The sequence below is a fragment of the Malurus melanocephalus genome, unplaced genomic scaffold (genome assembly GCF_030028575.1).
Source record: "Malurus melanocephalus ecotype Western Australia unplaced genomic scaffold, MMel_1.1 scaffold_74, whole genome shotgun sequence".
Taxonomy (NCBI): Eukaryota; Metazoa; Chordata; class Aves; order Passeriformes; family Maluridae; genus Malurus; species Malurus melanocephalus.
The window spans coordinates 601,566-618,540 of record NW_026623306.1 but is presented as its reverse complement, the minus strand read 5'-3'; the positions used below and the strand labels follow the sequence as shown (position 1 = coordinate 618,540).

The 16,975-nt window shown below is 38.2% G+C and overlaps 1 protein-coding gene across 1 annotated transcript; it reads right to left on the bottom strand.

Moving 5' to 3' along the window:
- Window positions 1-614: 614 nt before the first annotated feature.
- NDC1 (NDC1 transmembrane nucleoporin) lies at window positions 615-16,969 on the bottom strand. The gene is made up of 17 exons (XM_057367007.1): window positions 16,871-16,969; window positions 15,853-15,954; window positions 15,479-15,653; window positions 14,876-15,014; window positions 13,416-13,524; window positions 12,512-12,563; window positions 11,737-11,869; window positions 10,332-10,424; window positions 9,035-9,116; window positions 8,054-8,209; window positions 6,788-7,033; window positions 6,538-6,656; window positions 6,301-6,351; window positions 5,749-5,812; window positions 4,897-4,997; window positions 3,824-3,984; window positions 615-3,006 (listed from the first exon to the last, which is right to left on the bottom strand). The coding sequence occupies exons 2-17, from the start codon at window positions 15,902-15,904 to the stop codon at window positions 2,943-2,945; spliced, it is 1,797 nt and encodes a 598-aa protein (XP_057222990.1). The 5' UTR covers window positions 15,905-15,954; window positions 16,871-16,969; the 3' UTR covers window positions 615-2,942.
- Window positions 16,970-16,975: the final 6 nt, after the last annotated feature.

The window sequence follows — 16,975 nt, the reverse complement described above, 5'->3', positions numbered from 1 at the left end:
AGCCAAGGCTGCTCCTATGGATTCCATAGACCCACCCTCCCAGTATATCAGGCCCTCCCCAGGCAGAGCACCCATCCCACAGGTGGCCACATGCAGGAGATGCGGGAGGCCTGGCAAGCACAGAGCCCACAGACTGCAYCACTTGCCTGCGACTGAACAGGTACCAGAACATCCATCAGCAAGAGACTGGCACTTCCCTGGCTGCAGCTGGATGTCCTGGGAGCCGGAGGAGCGTGGCTGGAGGTGGGAAGATGGCTGCCGCGGGCCTCAGGACACCGAGCACAGCACACACAATGCAGCCTCTGTTCAAAGCACGCAGCAACAGAATCGAAACCACTTCATTTCAAGGAGCATTCAGGCCTGGAGCCGCGACTGGCACCGGGACAACTCCAAAGTGGCAGTGCTCCTGTTGAGGGAATGAGTCCTGCTCCCGTGGATRCAGCAGTGTGCAGCAGCTTCAAGAACCCCAGCCACTGCATTTGTCCACCCACATTCTGAATTGTCAAAGCTGTATCTCAGAAAATGAAGCAGGAGAGGTTTTTTCAGATTTATAACAGATTGCTTAAAAACTTAAGCGTCTATTTCATTACTCCACCGTCACAGGAACACAGATCTGAACCACCAGCCATGTACCTCTCCAAAGCTGCAGCGGATATAATTTCAGGTACTCTTTGACTGCAGCTCACCTGTAGGAGAGGCAGGTTGTTCACAAGGTTACTAGAGTGCTGTTCCACTTGTGTATGCAGCAAGAGGATGCAGCTCAGCTTTGAGCTGATTAAGCAGATGAGAAATATTATCAGGTTTGAGGGATCCAGTGTAAGTGCAACTACATAGAAACCAACTATAAAAAGGCTTTATTTTTTTCCTCATTACCCAGAATGTAGAAATTAACTCAAGAGACTCTTCCCCTACCTCACAGAGTCTTCACAGACTGATTCTTTTTATTTCAAGACAAAAGTATACAAAAGGACTTGAAACACCAGCACTGTTTGCCAGGGCAATAGAATTCTTTCCAAAGCCAAAACTAGAGTAATATGTTATCCCTGTTTGTGTTGCGTGAGACAGCTACTGCAACTTCTAAGGGTACCCAACATAGACCTGATGTTCTTGTACACTTAGATTCACAAACCTGAGATACTGTTGAAGATACACTTTTAAGTAAAGGCTTTAAAAAAAAAAAAACAACTTCAGCTCTTTAAATATTGGAGCTGTTAAAGAAACCACAAAGCATCAGCTTTTAAAAGCCCTTTTGTCATAGGGAGAATGCCATGAATCACACACACATTGGCAGATTTGTGCAAATCTGCTGCAACACAAGGACAGATCTCTCTCTGCCATCAAAAAGTCATCTACAGTTTAAGTCTGCTGTTCACAACTGTAACACTTAATTATAACTCGCAGTTTATAGCAATGGGAGTGTTGTAAAAAATACCACAGCAATAAAAAAACCAACTGTGCCTGTTTAAAAGTGTGAAAAACTTATTTGAAACTTTCATCTGCAGTATTTGGGTCACCAGTTACACCTGAGGTACCAGCTAAAGCACTATGTAACTCCAGGTGCACATTGCAGTGCCAGAAAATAAGCAAATTAAATTATTTAATAAGTCAGGTAGGCAAGAGGCTTCTACCTGTGGTACAAGTCAAACTTGGGAAAACTTTAACTTAACCTTTAAACATGGTGAAAGGTTATCTGTCACCTTACCGTGTTTGCTRTGGGCCATCTCAACGCAAAAGGAACAATACAATTCTCATTTCCACTCCCAAATCTAACATCTGCAGTGTCTGCATTAAAAAAAATTACCTCTCTCTGTACTGAAGCAATATCCAGGTCTCACTGGAAATTCAGGGCTTTCTTTTACCCRAACCTGACAGATCCCCTATTACTACACAGCCACATCACATCAAAATAACTGACACCATGGCCATCCTCAACTCTTGGGTCCTGCTTAAAAAAAAACCCAAACAACAAAATAACAACAACAAAAACCATAGGACTGACAGTACCGAAGGAAAAGGATAGTTTTGTTTCCCCTTATCAAACGAAATTCCTTTGCAAGACCATATAGTTTACTGTTCTCCTCTTCATACTCCACACATTTGCCAGTATAGGTATAGTAACTGGAGTCTGTTTAAAAMCTAAGTCGTTATTTTTCAAATTTAGACAGGTTTTCAGATAAAGAGCTTTAAAAATGTAGTATTTTTTACCAGAAACTACCAATTTTGAAAAATTTGGACATGCTGCACACATCCTTCCTACCCCTGAACAGAGAGCTGTTTATCTGAACTTTAATTCCCAGTATAATTACTTGGGAGTTTTACTAAATGTTTCCTGTATGTTTCTCTATAGATCAGAACTTGGTTTCCTAAGTCACCTTAAAGATAAAATCTGATAAAATCTTTCCAGGCAGTATTTGTGTGTTAATAATGCTTTCTACACACCCATTTTACTCTGAAGGACTATTTCCAGCTTACAGAGAAGCAGCATCTTTCATTCCTGGGCACATCTGTTTCCCACTCTTAAACTACACACTTGACATGCTCTAAAAGTGTTATCCACCAAATTTATGAAGCACTTAAGCACTAAGTATCTACGTGAATCTCTTCTCAGCCCTTTAACAGAACAGGGTAGGGAAAGAACACACTGTGAAAAATAATGAAAGATCTGAGTATCAAAATAACTCTGACAATCTTAAATGTCATAGTCTTACCCAGAACTGGCACTTTCTCATTTATGGCATTAAAAGTAGGCAAGATGAATTTTACAAGTTTTATTACACAAAATATGATCCAAACCCCTAAGAACTCTTCTACAGTTCTAAAAGTTTTGTTCTGCAACTTGCACTTCTATATGCTTTTCCAAAAAGCCAAAGTAAAAAGCCTCATTAGCCCCACTTTCTTCTTAGCAAGAGTCTTGAAAAAACCAACCATAGTTGCATCAAAATTTATTCTTTGTACTCCAGGAATTGCTGAAGTCTTTTCTTATGTTCTGTAGACACTTGTACAGCACTAGAAACAAAAGCAAAACATTTTATATTAAAAGTAATATAGCACAAAAATAGYCTCATGCTAAAACTGAGTGTACATTGAAGTTAATTACACTGAAGCCAAATTTTAGAAAACACTGCATTTTATGAAAAACCATCTATATTCCACGATAAAGAAGTATATTAACCCTTAAAACTGTCAATTCTTATCCTCAACAGCTTCTAAAAGACACCTGTCCCAAGAAAACTTGCCCATCTCCTTACCTTTAAACAGCAACCGATTAATTTGCAAGAATGATTTAGGTGAGAGAGAATCTCTTAAAAATGATCCCTCCTGTATATTGAGCACTTCTAAACTGAGGGACATTTCATCCCCAGAGTGAGAGATGGGAAGTTTCAGTCCCACATATTCAGAGGCCAAATATGGAAGTTTGCCTGCTGGGAGAGTGGCTGAGGAAGAGCTGTTGGACAGCCAGGCAGCAATGGAATTCCATTATTTGGACCCTTCATAGGATTCTCTCTTTGCAGAACAATTGTCTCTAGTTGATTTTTTTTTTCTTCTCAGCAGCTCAGATTTATTAAACAAGTAGAATTCATGAACTGCTTCTAAAGAGCTCATGAAAAGTTGCTAAGAAAAATTGCCCAGAAATCTACAAATAATTAATTTCTAAGGGGAACCATATATCTATACAGGAACTTTTTAAAGTTCCACAAATCAAAAAATACTATAATAATGATCAAAATGGATTTCCCCCCCCCAAATTTCCATGTTCACAGATCCTACAATAGCATTAATTACACTAAAGTCAACAAGCAAGCAATCATGAGGAAGTTCTTACTTCAAGTGTTCTCCAAAGACAGTAGTTATCCGGTATAGGGCTGTTTTCAGAGATGCTCTAAGTGCAAATCKTAGTGTTTTGTAAGATGTGTCCACCAGACTCCCTGAAATCCGGGGAGGTTTGCTAGAAACATGTGGCAGTTTGAAATGTCTGTCTACGACCTGTTGAGAAAAACAAACCATTTCATGTCAACTGTTCAATTATTTTATAATTGAAATARTGACATGTTTGTGTCAAGTAAAGCAAAAACAAAATGCAAGTTCAGAAATTCCACCAAGACACACAAACATGGTTTGGAGACTGAGCATTWCCCAGCCACCAACAGGAATACAGAAATAAGATTCTCTGTTACTGAGTCTTAACTGCTAAGCACAGSACATGCTGCAGGAGAAACATGATTCTGTCCTGTATTATGATTTGTTTCTTTCACAAACAAGGGTATCWGCTTTTTTCCCCCCTGGTGCCTGTTCTTGGAATAGATGACTTACACTGAAGAACTTTAATTGCCTGTAAATTCCTTCCAAGAATCTCCATTAGGGCAGTGTAAAATGATTATGTTAATAGGACACGCATAGCCTTGGAAATAAATCTGGATTTTTTAAAACACGCATTACACAAACATCAGTAATTTGATTGTAGTGTCTTAGTATTTATTAGCAGAGACAATTTTTTTTTATCTCTTGTGATTTGCAATGTCTCCAAGTGCTCCRTGYTRCATGAGGAATTGTGTGCAACCAAAYAAAGATTAAGTTCTAACCTGTAAAAGACATAGTATTAGAATCRCTGCATCCCTGAAATAAACTCTTCAACTGAGTACACAGTACCATTTCTATAAGATTAAACATTCCATGCTTTCTCCTTCTACATTTAAAAAAACCAACAAAGCTTTTATTCAGCTGTTTCATAGTATACATAGTGGCAACAGCTGTTTTAGTTAGATGAACTGCAGAAGAGCTGTTTCAGTGGCAACAACTTCAATGTTGTGACTAGTCAGCAAGGTCATTATGCAAAATCAACAAGACTCCTTTTCTTCTAAACTTGCCTTGCAGTGAGGAAAAKTTAAGAGTTTTTACCTCCTGAAGAGTAAGTAAAGTGTTCAGGATAGCTGGCAGTGTAGTTTGGACAACCCCAAACTGGTCTTCAGTAAAGGAGGCTGCTACCAAGTGAGACAGACCTAAAAAAGAAAAAAAAAAAAAAAAATTTGTTCTAGTTAATGCGTCAAAAGTTATGACAGTCACCTCAGCTCTGGCTCAAGCACTAAGCCAGTCAGTTTTGTCAGGTGTTTAATAGCTTGAGATTGGTAAAGCAAGAGAGATTATATATAATTATGTGTGATTCCCATCTCCAGACTCTTAAAAATCCCAAGCCATCACCTTCAATCCAACATAGATGGCACATCTGCCCATAAAACACATCACCAGGGAACTCTGATCAACTCTGCACAGTCAAATCCAATCAATACTGGTATTTGTACATGACTTTGAAATAAACAAACAAAACCCAAAATGCAATCACATACTGTATTGTTCTGCTAATTCTCTGCAGAATTATCTTTTTGTTTGAGAAGTTACTACCTGAATGTCTCCCTCAGTTCCCTTATAAAGACCCAGAGCCTTTAGTCAAAAAGGYTGCTGTAAAAAGGCATCATAAATCTGTTACTAAAATAAAATGTGAAAGTGATACATGGGTTCTCTTAAGAGAGAACCACCAGAAATCAAGTTTAGAAATCTCTACAGAACATAAGAGATCTCACATGGTATTTCAAAACTAACAAGTGAATTAGACTTCAACCGCATTGGTGTCTGAAATGTAGTTGGGTTTTTGTCAAAAGATTTCAAAKATTTTTATTCTGTTACATTTATAAAACATACAGCCCAGAGAGTTTTCAATGAACCAACAGAGTGGATCATCTGGAAAGCACTCACCTTCCAAAGCCCAGATGTGCATYTGGGCATCAGAGAAGACAGCCTGGATGGAGGCTTCTGGGTGCTGGGAAGAAACCAAAGTGTGGTGAGTATACTTTATAAAGAATACCACAAACTTGCAGGTTTCATTAAAGTATTATACATTCACAGGGTCATGTCCCTCCTTGCAGAACAGACCTGCAAGGCTAATGGATCTTGGATAGCCAGATAGCCAGAAAAATCTGATCTAAAGAAGTAATTCTGTTTGGACAGGAGCTGCCCATGATTATTTTATGGCCACAATAATTATGCCCACAGCTGTAATTAGAAAGGAAAAAATAGAGGAAGAAAAGGATATACACTAACTAGTTTTCAAGAGCTAAGAATGCTTTAAGCAAAATGCAGTTTCTAATCAGATGACTTTAAACAAGCATTGCTATTCTTATTTTCTGCAGGCATGGGACAACCCTGCTGTGAAACTCACAGCAAGCTTTCACAAAGTTGTACTTTTGGAAAACCATAGATGAAAATACAGGTTTTAGAATTATTCCTCATGTCCCAGACCACCCTTACCTTGCTGAAGAARTACATTATCAGTGCCCGTTTGGACAAGTAAGTTTTTATCTGAAAAGAAACAGAAGGTTAAACATATAAYCTGTATTTTTTAAGGCATCCCTACAGTGAGTCAAGGGAAGGACTTGGATTATATAAGCTAGGCGGAAAAGGAAGTATTCATCCCATAAAATGGAAAATTCTTCCAGACAGATATCACCTAAGCTGCATCCCCTATACACTGGAATTTTACTCCACCTGTTCTTGCTTGTTCTGAAGCCACGTGTAAATAAATCTTGGCTGCACTGCCTCGCTTCCAGCTCTTGCAGCAGAGGGTACCGGGAAGGATTCATGGTGGGAACCATTCATTTGATGATCTGCAAGAAAAAAAATAAACCATCTTCAGAAAAACTATCTGCTGCCACTTTAATCCTCACAATGCAGCTCTCCATTGACAAGGCTACTACACTTACAGCTGTGAGGCTCAGGACAGTGGAAGAGTCTCTACCTGAAACCAATGTCCAAAGCTTTGGTCCCCTTCTCATGATAGGGACCGGTCCATGCCAAGGGGACTTTGCATCCACAGCTCCCATCTTGTAACTTAAAGCAGGTGAGCTGAAAGGTGAACCAACATCAGAGCCAGGCGACGTCTTCACAGGCATCAGGGATGGCTTAACCAGTGGAGACATGGAGCCTCTGAGAACAATGTTGGACCTCGGTGACTGGAATGACATGTCTTCTATCCCACCAGATCCTTGTGACAAAGAACACATTGAATGAAATCAACAGGCTGGCACAATGAAGTAAGAGGTGGGTGTGTTACTTGGTTGCTATTTCAACAACTTCTGTATAATCAGAGCTTTTATTAAAGGACATGGCTACCATTGTGGTCTTGCACATCAGCATAAGTATGGAGCATTTTCAAAGCTTATCAGCTTAAAAGCAGCAAGTGATGAGAGGAATCCTTGTGGATTTATTTGTTTTACTCCTTTTGCTAGCCAACATTACAACACCCTGCTATATATGTACATGAAGTGGGCTTTTAAGATTCAGTACTAGAAAAAAGGCTGCCTGTGGAACGATGACACGTCGTTCTGATTCTGACTGGCATGTAAGAAAAGGCATGTCCATCTCTAAATCCAAGGATCAGCAGCACAAGAAGAAATTCACCTGTGACATACCAACAGTCCCTGCTGCTGCCAGGGCACTGCCTGCTAAGGAATTCCATCACCTGGCAGYCTTGTGCTAACACAGCTGTGCTGCCAGGAACGATGCCCAGGTCTGGCATGCAAAACACTCAAAATGCTTGGAGGCTGCACACAGCTCAGGAGTCAGCCTGGGCTTTCCTCACTCTACAGTGATATTAGTGAATCACACAAACATAAACAAAACCTAATTTTACCATCTTAAACTAATCATAAGAGCAGTTATGYAAATTACAGAGCATCTCTTGGCAAGACTTAAATTCTCCCTGTGCTATCTCGAACCACTTACTGAAACTGTGATAATCAGACTTTTTTTATTCATGCATGTATGAGAAAAATACAGTAATAAACATAATATCATGCAAAGTAAACAAACTGAGTAAACATGACATTTCCAAGTTTTCTAGTTATTTCCTGATTATTTCAACAAGAACACCTAAGATTAATTGGGGAAGGATCTTATCTGCTTGCATTTATTTGCAGAAATTCCTCATAAAATTTAAATGAGACTAAAGTATCTATTGGTACTTTCATGCTTTACAAATCTTTATGAGCATTTCCTCACATACCTGGAGTCTGTGAAGGTACTTTCATCTCTCCCACTGGCTGCTTTGCTCTCCCATTTGCTGCTGCTGCTTCCTGCTGTGCGATCAGCCTCTGGGTCAGGTCACTCAGGAGACTCAAACACTCGCGGGATATCGCAGTCCAGTTGTGTGGGTGCCCACCTGGCATGCAGGGCACACAAAAGCACAGTTTAACCCAGCTGCTCCTCCCTGTATCTGTTCTGACAGTGCCCATGTGCTCCCAGCAGGAGCTTCACAGTGACAGTGCCACTTCTAAAGCGCCACAGGGCATTTCCACTGTGACAGCTTGTTTGTAGTGAGAGGAAGATGAAAACACGGGCAGATCCAATGGATAACTCTAAAAAGACTTCAATAAAACCTGCTAAGCAAGCAGGCAGCACAGGCAGTTCAGCCTGTCAGATCTGACATCACTGAGCAGCTAAAATGAACAAATATCAGTGGTGATRGCAAACAGTTTTGAAGCAGTACAAACACTAGAATTCCTGATAAGGTGCTACAAAAAGTTCCTGAAGGCTTCTAAGCAGTTTTAATTGACCTCCCCTGCCATATCTGAGTWCAGAAAAGGACTGTGCACTAATTGAAGTAACAGGCAGTGTTTGCCCTCATAGCTGCAGGGATGAGTCGGTATTTGTGCCTCATTTCCCCTCACTCACACCTCAACATTCAACTTTTGTGCACATCTGTTAGATTATCCAGTCTGGACTACTTGACTGGTGGTGTGAAGAGGCCCTGCTTTCAAAATCCTGAACCTGTACTTTCTTGTGGCTGTCATTTAAAAACAACAGACACCAGGTCTGCTTGATTTTAGTAAGTGAAACAATATGAACATAGATATTAAAGCAACCCTACAGGGCACTATATGGATAAGGCTCCTGGCTTCTACAACATGCCTCAACAGTATAACAGAACTTCTAAAAGCATTTGACTAATGATTTTAAAAAAGAAATCCATCGTTTTTATAATTACCTGGCTGACTAAGGCTAAAGACTTCCTGTCGTCGAACAGGAGAATACTGGGAAAGTAACATCAAGTCTTGTAAGGCTAAAAACTACAAAGAAAAGAAAATGTTTTAGTGCATGCAAAGTCCAATGTATTTTCTTAAATGAAGATCTGTAGTTATCCATACAAAATCAATCCCTGCCAAAGAATGAGTACACACAGGCTAAAACCAGCTATGAAAGGTAATGGAGGCAGATCCTTAGAACCATTCTGGATGGGGCTACTGAGCTGTTAAGAGTTTTACTGATATGTCAGTTGTTTGGAGTTCAAGAAGATCTAACACTGTTTTTTTATTCTAATAGCTCAGGCAGAAAGATATTAAGACACTAAAAAGAGATGTTTTTGCAAACCAGAGCTCAACTAAAGCTTTAGAGTCAGTGCCTTGTAGGACCAACTTACCATTTTTTAATGTGATTAAGCAATTCATGTGCCAAACTAAAAATAACCRGATTTTTCACAACCCTTTTATAAATTGGACATTTTAATGACATTTGAGATCATAAATTAGATTTCCTGTTCCTTTAACTGTTTGTGCTCAATTCTTCCCCAGCAAAGCTTAAAAAGATATTGCAGCCTATTTTTTTATTATAACTCGAGTCTTATCCGAAATCTGTAAAGTCARTAAATGTAGATTTTGCATGTGCAGAATATTCTTATCTTTATTTACACAATACCTCTTAGATGAGGTCTCCCATTTCTRAGTATTGTAATCACTAAGTCCTATTAATGATTACCACAGACCAAAATTCCTCTTCTTTACTCGCAGGTTTTAAGCAATTTTTTACTATTACTCTTTATAAAAAAAGAAACTCACTTTCCAACATAAATACAGATGTATTTTCAATTTCAAGCGAGCACACATGTTAAGAGCTCAAATATATGTAGCAGGGACAAGATACTAAGAGTACAAGGTGACAAAACACCTGCTTATGTGACAAGACTCAAAGTTGAGTTACAAAAACCTGAATACTGTTAAGCTGCTGCTTTTGCATCTGTACACACAATTACACTTCTGCTGCACACAGATCTTACCTCCAACTAAATGAATCTTCAGCTTACAGTAACAGCATAGTGAGCACCAGCAGATGTCACTACTGAACAAATTTTCATCATTAAGTGTAACAGCCYGTGAGTGCTTTGAGGCAGCTTTTCAAAGGATTAACACCTCAGTGAACAGAACTGGTACCTGGGAGATGTGACTGAATGCTCTGAAAAAGACCTTTTCAGCACACCCCTATCAGGGAAGAGGGAGGAGTAAAATTACCTTTATAAGGAGCGGAGGATTGCTGTTTAAGATTTTAGGCAGGCACTGGTCTGTTTCCTGAGCAAATGTTGGCTGGACAGGAAAATGATGAGTCTAAATACAAACATCAAAAGTTGTGTTATACAGGGGAAAGCACAAGAAAATCTTATTCCCACATACTGGGGAAAAACTAGTAACACCATATTCCAAAATAAGACTGAAACCTAAACTGCAGTATCTGCCTTTACACTCTAATGAAGAATTGAGGGTTCTTTTACCAAATAAGAAAAGATTTTTGAAATTCTTCTTTTGTGCTGTTCCACTGATAAACTGAAGAATTTTTATTTTTATCATCATAATCATATTCTGTGTTTTAATAGAATTCCTGTGGCTGCAACATTAAAATGTAAATAGCAGTGCTTGAATTATATCAAGCATCACATAATTTTAATGCTATTTAACATGGTTCAATTTGTGCACAGATTACCTGTTAGTTTTGTGTTACTACACTCATTTCACACATCACGTATCATGTACACCTATCACCTTATTCTCCTCTGTTTCCAACTGCAACACTGAAATTTGAAGTAGCAATTGTTTTCAAGGTGTTAATAAATGAACTAAGAGGCTAATCTTACAGTTTCTTTCCTGACTTGTCTGTTAACACTATGCAAATATTTAAAAGCAACAYTGGAAGTTTTTTAGCTCATAAAGAAAAGGAAAATCACGTGGATAAACAAATTTTTCATCAGTCCAAAGGGCAAAGTCCATTTTATAGTTTCATAAACAGATGTTTCTTTTGCCTTCTGTAGTTTTTAAGCAATACAGTAATTACAAATGTTGACACAGTGTTCACTGGTGCTTGATATTATCCTTTGAGACAGGTTGCTCAAACCTCAGAGCTGCTGTCATGCTTGACTCATTGTTGATCTTTCCTCCATATAGTCACAACAACTACATCTYTCTAATTAAAGCTAATTAAACACTCCAACAGCACTGTATTTGCCATTTTGTTCCATGGGTGCTTTGCACAAAGACATTGACCGAGAATTTAAACCTCACTTTTTTTTTTCTGTTTTATCTACAGTCTAGTAGTGTTTTAATAAAAAAAAATAAGAAGTTAGATGAACGATTTTTTCCTCTCTATTCTTACAAGGAAATATCTGGAAGCAGAAGCAGAGGAGTAAGAGGAGGAGGTGGCAGTAATAAAACATTAATTTTGTAAGGTCTTGCTGTAAGGAGAAAGGGAAAGTCAGKTAATGCCAGGGCTCTCTTGACTTTTCAGTTATCAATTACTATCTGCAGTGCGTGTTGTGAAAATTCAAGAACTCACAATGAGTTATTTCCTAGTTAAACTGCTATGGAAATGAAAGAATTATCTATGCAACACTGATGTTCTAACTTGAGCACTGTCACAAGTACTGACCTCTGTAGCATAGATTTTGAAGAGCAGCCATGCAATGTACCAGGTCATCAGAAGGAACACACCACTCAGCCACGTATGGTAAAACAAGGAGAGATCCAATAAGCCACTCAGAGTGTCAAGAGGATGTAATTTACTGCAGATAAAAGAACCAAGAGGATATAAGTATTTTAGTATTTTTATTATGGTAGYTGTCTGCAGCAAGCTGTTACAGTAGGAACAACTGCAGGAATAAAGCTGATCTTTTTTTACAAAAAAAAGTTTAAGTATGTTTGAGATACCAGTTCTCTGATTATTCAGCAACTGATGAAATAAAGTTCAGAAAAAATTATGAAATTAAGGAAAATAAATATGAAATAAGTAATAATGGTTACAGTTTTAGTCRATTAAGGTATTAAGACTACAGCTTCCCTATTTTAACACAAACAGCCATATAAAAATAAAGATGTCCTCCCCCCCAAAAAAAAAACATAGAAAAGCAGATAAAACTCATAGATGCAAYTTGGAGTGTTTACCCTTTCTAGTATTTTAAAGACTTACAGAGACAAAAAACCCAGGTGATTTCTTAATTACTATATTTATGTTAATGACAAGATGGTTCCTTACAAGGGGATGCTGGGTCCTTCAGGATTCGTTTCAGAAGTGACCAGAATTCACCACATTCTGCATGGGGAGGCAAAGAACTGAGTCCTGCTACCAAGCTGCTAAGCTGGAATTCCTCARCAAAGGGAGCTGTCAGCCAATATTCCAAATTTCCAGCACCTACCTACCTACCTACCTGTCTGTATGAAGATCCATCGTGGTACATATCCACACCTTTGGGATATAACCTAGGGATCAAAAAGAAACATGAAACAAATACAAACACTACAAAACACACACACACACACACTGGGACAAAAAGAAGACAAAAATAGAATTCATGCAGAGACAAGAGACTGGTCTTGTGATTCACGTGGACAAGGAAACAATCTGCCGTTGGGGTTTTTTTGTTTCAAGAAATAGAAAAAAGAGAATGAAAAAAAGGCTTCAGGACAGCAGCTATACACTGAGGGATGGAGATCACTTTTACTGCTGTTTCTCAGCAGTGAGTTAATTGTGTTTCTTCACTAACAAAAGAGGGTTAATTGTAATTTWATATTAATTTTCACTACAGCACAGGCAGCAGCAAAGTGCTTTTAAAAATTTAATGGAATCTGATATAGAAGCACCATACTTCTAATTTATTCCCTGATGTAAATAAAGTGGAAATAACTCCTGCATGTTCTGACATCATTTAGGAGGATATTTACAACCCAAACGAAGAATTCCTGACTTTTAGAAAGTCCAGTACAATCATCTTCATCAGCACAAACTTTTTTTTTTACCACAGACCAAACTCTATATTCATATGGGAGGGAACCATCYTACCTCTGCTTCCTAAGCTCCCTCCAAATAATACACACTGCACTTGAAAATAAAGCTGAAGTGCTAATCTTTGCCTAAAAAAATAGTGAAGATCCAGCAACACTACACACAGTGAGGTCCTGCCCACTGCTGGTGTGTCAGGTTCAGCTCTGGGACACCACATTTCAAATATCAGGCAATGCAAGGAGCACTCCAAAGCCTGACYGATCAAAGTTTTCAAAATACAGGAATTAAAAATAAAAAAAAAAAAAATAGAGAATTTCAGGAACCCTTACCAAAAAAGTAGTATGTGACACAGAAATTTCTAACAAAATACAGTGATTCCACACAACTGTGYTTTATCAGGAGAGGCAAAGATCTTCTGAAACGTAAATACTTGTATTGCTAAAACCAAACAAAATAAATAGTTTAGTATTCCATATTCAGAATAAATCAATGAAATGGTTAAKAAAAACAAAATTAYAAAAAAATCTGCTAAGATACTTGAAGTCTAGATGAATTAAAAATTTAGTTTAAGGTAATTCTAGGTGTTGCATGTATTTATGTTCCCAGTCTTTCCTGACGTTTCATAATCATTTCTAGTTCTTATCCTTTTTCCTACTTGTAGCAGTGAAAATTGAGGATGGGATAGACTGACTCAATACACAAGGGAAAACACTAGAATAACCCTATCTAATGCAAAATAAAGAAAATAAAGGCATCTTTAATCTACTAGATTTCATTTAGATTCTAAATGTTCAATTAAAATATAGTGAAAATTTAGACAAGTCTAAGTTCCAGAGTCAGTAGTCCTCCAAGCCACAAAACTAATGTAACACTGATGTCTTCCTCCAAATGTTTCCAAATGACTGAAGCCACCCAGCTGACATATGAAACCATGAAAATGAAACTATGCAAATGAAACCAAAGTGATTAAATTTTTTATTTGACTAAGTTGCATTAGGGGGAAAAAAAAAAAACCAAACAGAATTAGCAATAGTGGAATAGATTTCTTAAAAAAACATTTCAGCTTCAGCATTGCCAAAATTCTGCTTSGTTTGCTGATAAAACTGAATGGTCAGCATAATGCAGGACACGTTTTTCACTAATACAACCAACCTTGTATTAGGCACCTCCTGCTAAATTGGTTAGACTGTGTAAATCTGGGAATCAGGCAAAGTTAATGGCTCCTGTGAGGCTGCAGCAACAGAAGTATTTTTAAGATGTTTCACATTGGTACAGATTTCTGCAGGACTCCTCCAGAGGAATTAATGGAATTTCAGTTTCCATAGTGCTATACACAGAAAAAGACTTTGGATGTTGAGCTTTAAGCAAGATTCAATGTGCTATTTAGACCTGAGCTGAGCTGTAACCCATTTACAATTGATAATATGCGCCTCTTTTATTTTTTTTCTTTTTTTAAATTGTCAAGATTTTCAGCTTTTAGGTGAAAATCTTGTTGTCAGTTCCACAAATTGATGCCTGGTTTGTGTGCCTGTAGTTCACCCGCCACCTCAGACAGTTTTTAACACGCATCAGAGGAGTGGAGTCCAAAGGTTACAGAGTCACAGCATCCCYATTTCTGTATTCATTTAAAAGAAGCTGAGCAGGAAGGAGGAGGATGAACACTGCTGGCATTTAGACTTCATCTATCAGTGAAAGCAGCTGAGTACTGCCATACTCATAAATTATCCAGGCTTTTTTGATCACTATTTTACTTCAATATGTCATTCTACAAGGTTCGTAAACCTCTTACCTGTATGATTGGAAATGGCAAATAATTCATGTTGTTAATAAGATAGAAAAGGCTGTAACTGTATCCCAAGAAAGCTCCAGAGAGTAGAAAGAAGAGGTGATACTCRTTTAGGCACATCTGAGGAACAGCAACTTCTAGGCTAAAATAGAAAACTTAGAATCAATTCTGAGTTCAAAACAAAAAGATGCTCAAGCCTTAGGAAGCTCAAATCAGAAGTTTGATTTTACTTCCATGATCACTACATGTGATGCTATCTCAGTAAGTTTTTGTTAAAGTAGGAATCCCACCACCTGTTTTTGTAATTTATGAACGAGGATGCTTCCAGTATTTACGAAATATGTCCCATTAACCACAAGACCAAGACTTAGTTCAAGTGACAACCAACTTTTCATCAACTTTCCATTAAGAATCCTGGCAATTTAGCTTTTCTGGTTCAGTTATTTCTCTGTGCATTGCTGYTTTCTCTCCTTCAATAAAAGAAATCAACAAGTAATTGCTCATTTTTTGAAAATACCCGAATTCTAGGGATTCTTTTTGAAAGAAAYGATCAGTAAATACACTTTGCAATAGAAGATTTTGTTTATCTTTGACACACACAATTACCTTTCTGGAGGTGTGCAGGACACAGCAAGGAACTGGAACCTCCCTTTTGTCATCACTGTAGCACACCAAGCAACCAGCATTCCCATGACAGCATGAACAAAGGAATGGATGACTTGCTGAGGGTGGATAATTTTTCCTATCAGTGCTAATCGAGAGCATGGTATTGATGGCACAACTGTAAACAAAAGAAGATCATTCATTTTCATTTCTTACTAACAGAACTTTTAATTTCATTTAAAAAAAACCCCAACTAAATAAGATCCCTACCATTGTCACCAAAGAACTTTTCACAGTCAGGATCAATCACTAAATTATAAATKATCATCTTATTTAATTCAGGTATCAAAGACAGTTCAAGAATTTACAAAACCCACCTGCATAAAATTCAACGTTGAAGATGCTTATTACTATTATCACCACAGACATCAGGAAGATACAAAAGATGACGTAGGAAGTATACAAATCACTGAAAGAATCTAAACAAAAAATAAATATTACAGTTCAAAAGACCACAGTGACATATTAAGCAACAAAAAAGTGCACTTAAGCAACTGACAATAATTCTCTAAGTGCTTAAAGGGGAGTAATGGTCAATGGACTCTAATCCCACATGTGATCTGCCCAGCTACACAACGTTTCTGCACAAAAAGTATTTTTAAACTTCATAAAAACAATTTTACACCCTTATTTTATATGTAAGGTTTTCTTACAAGTGAACACTAAGAAGTTTGTTTAGAAAAAAAAAAATCTTTTAAAGTGAATTAAACTACGGCTCAAATATCACATTTCCCTTCCTTTAAGAAAAGCTGCAGCCATCCAACCACACCAAGAAAAGAGGAAATTTCTTACAGAGTGGTTCTTTTGGGTTTTTCTATTTTTAAAAGGAGGAAAGAAGTCAATTCTCTCTGCCTGGAGCAGCTCAATGATCACAGGCATYGAGCTTCCAGCTAAACATCTCTCAATTTTTGTTGTAGGCACGCAGGGGAAAGTTATTCTCACCATGCAGAGTGAATGCTTCAGGAATTTCTCTTGGGATTCWGTGCACCATAGAGAAAACTGAAGCYGTTTWTGGAAACAGCAGCTGCASAGGGTGGAAGGGGAAGGGTRTCCAAGCACTCAGAAAAGACAACTAAAACACTTAACCTGGGGTTTTTTTGCTTTTGTGAGGGATATGCAACACTTATTCCTAACTAGGGTGGACTGTGGCTGCTGTGGTTGTAACACAGAAACATTTCAAAGGGCCAAAGACCATTGAGAAAACAAGTGTAACAYGATGCCAAGGCCAGTTCCCGTTATCTGGGACAGAGCCCAAAACAACACAGTGGAGAAAAACAGAAATGCAAACATGTGAGGGTAAAAAAAAAAAACAGGAAAACACGGCCGGGCACCTACTCGAGATCCAGCGCACCGGGTGGAACGGGTCGAGGCCGCTGAGGATGATGAAGGCAGCAGTGCAAATGGGCAGCAGCAGCACGGACCAGGTCACAGCAGCGGCCA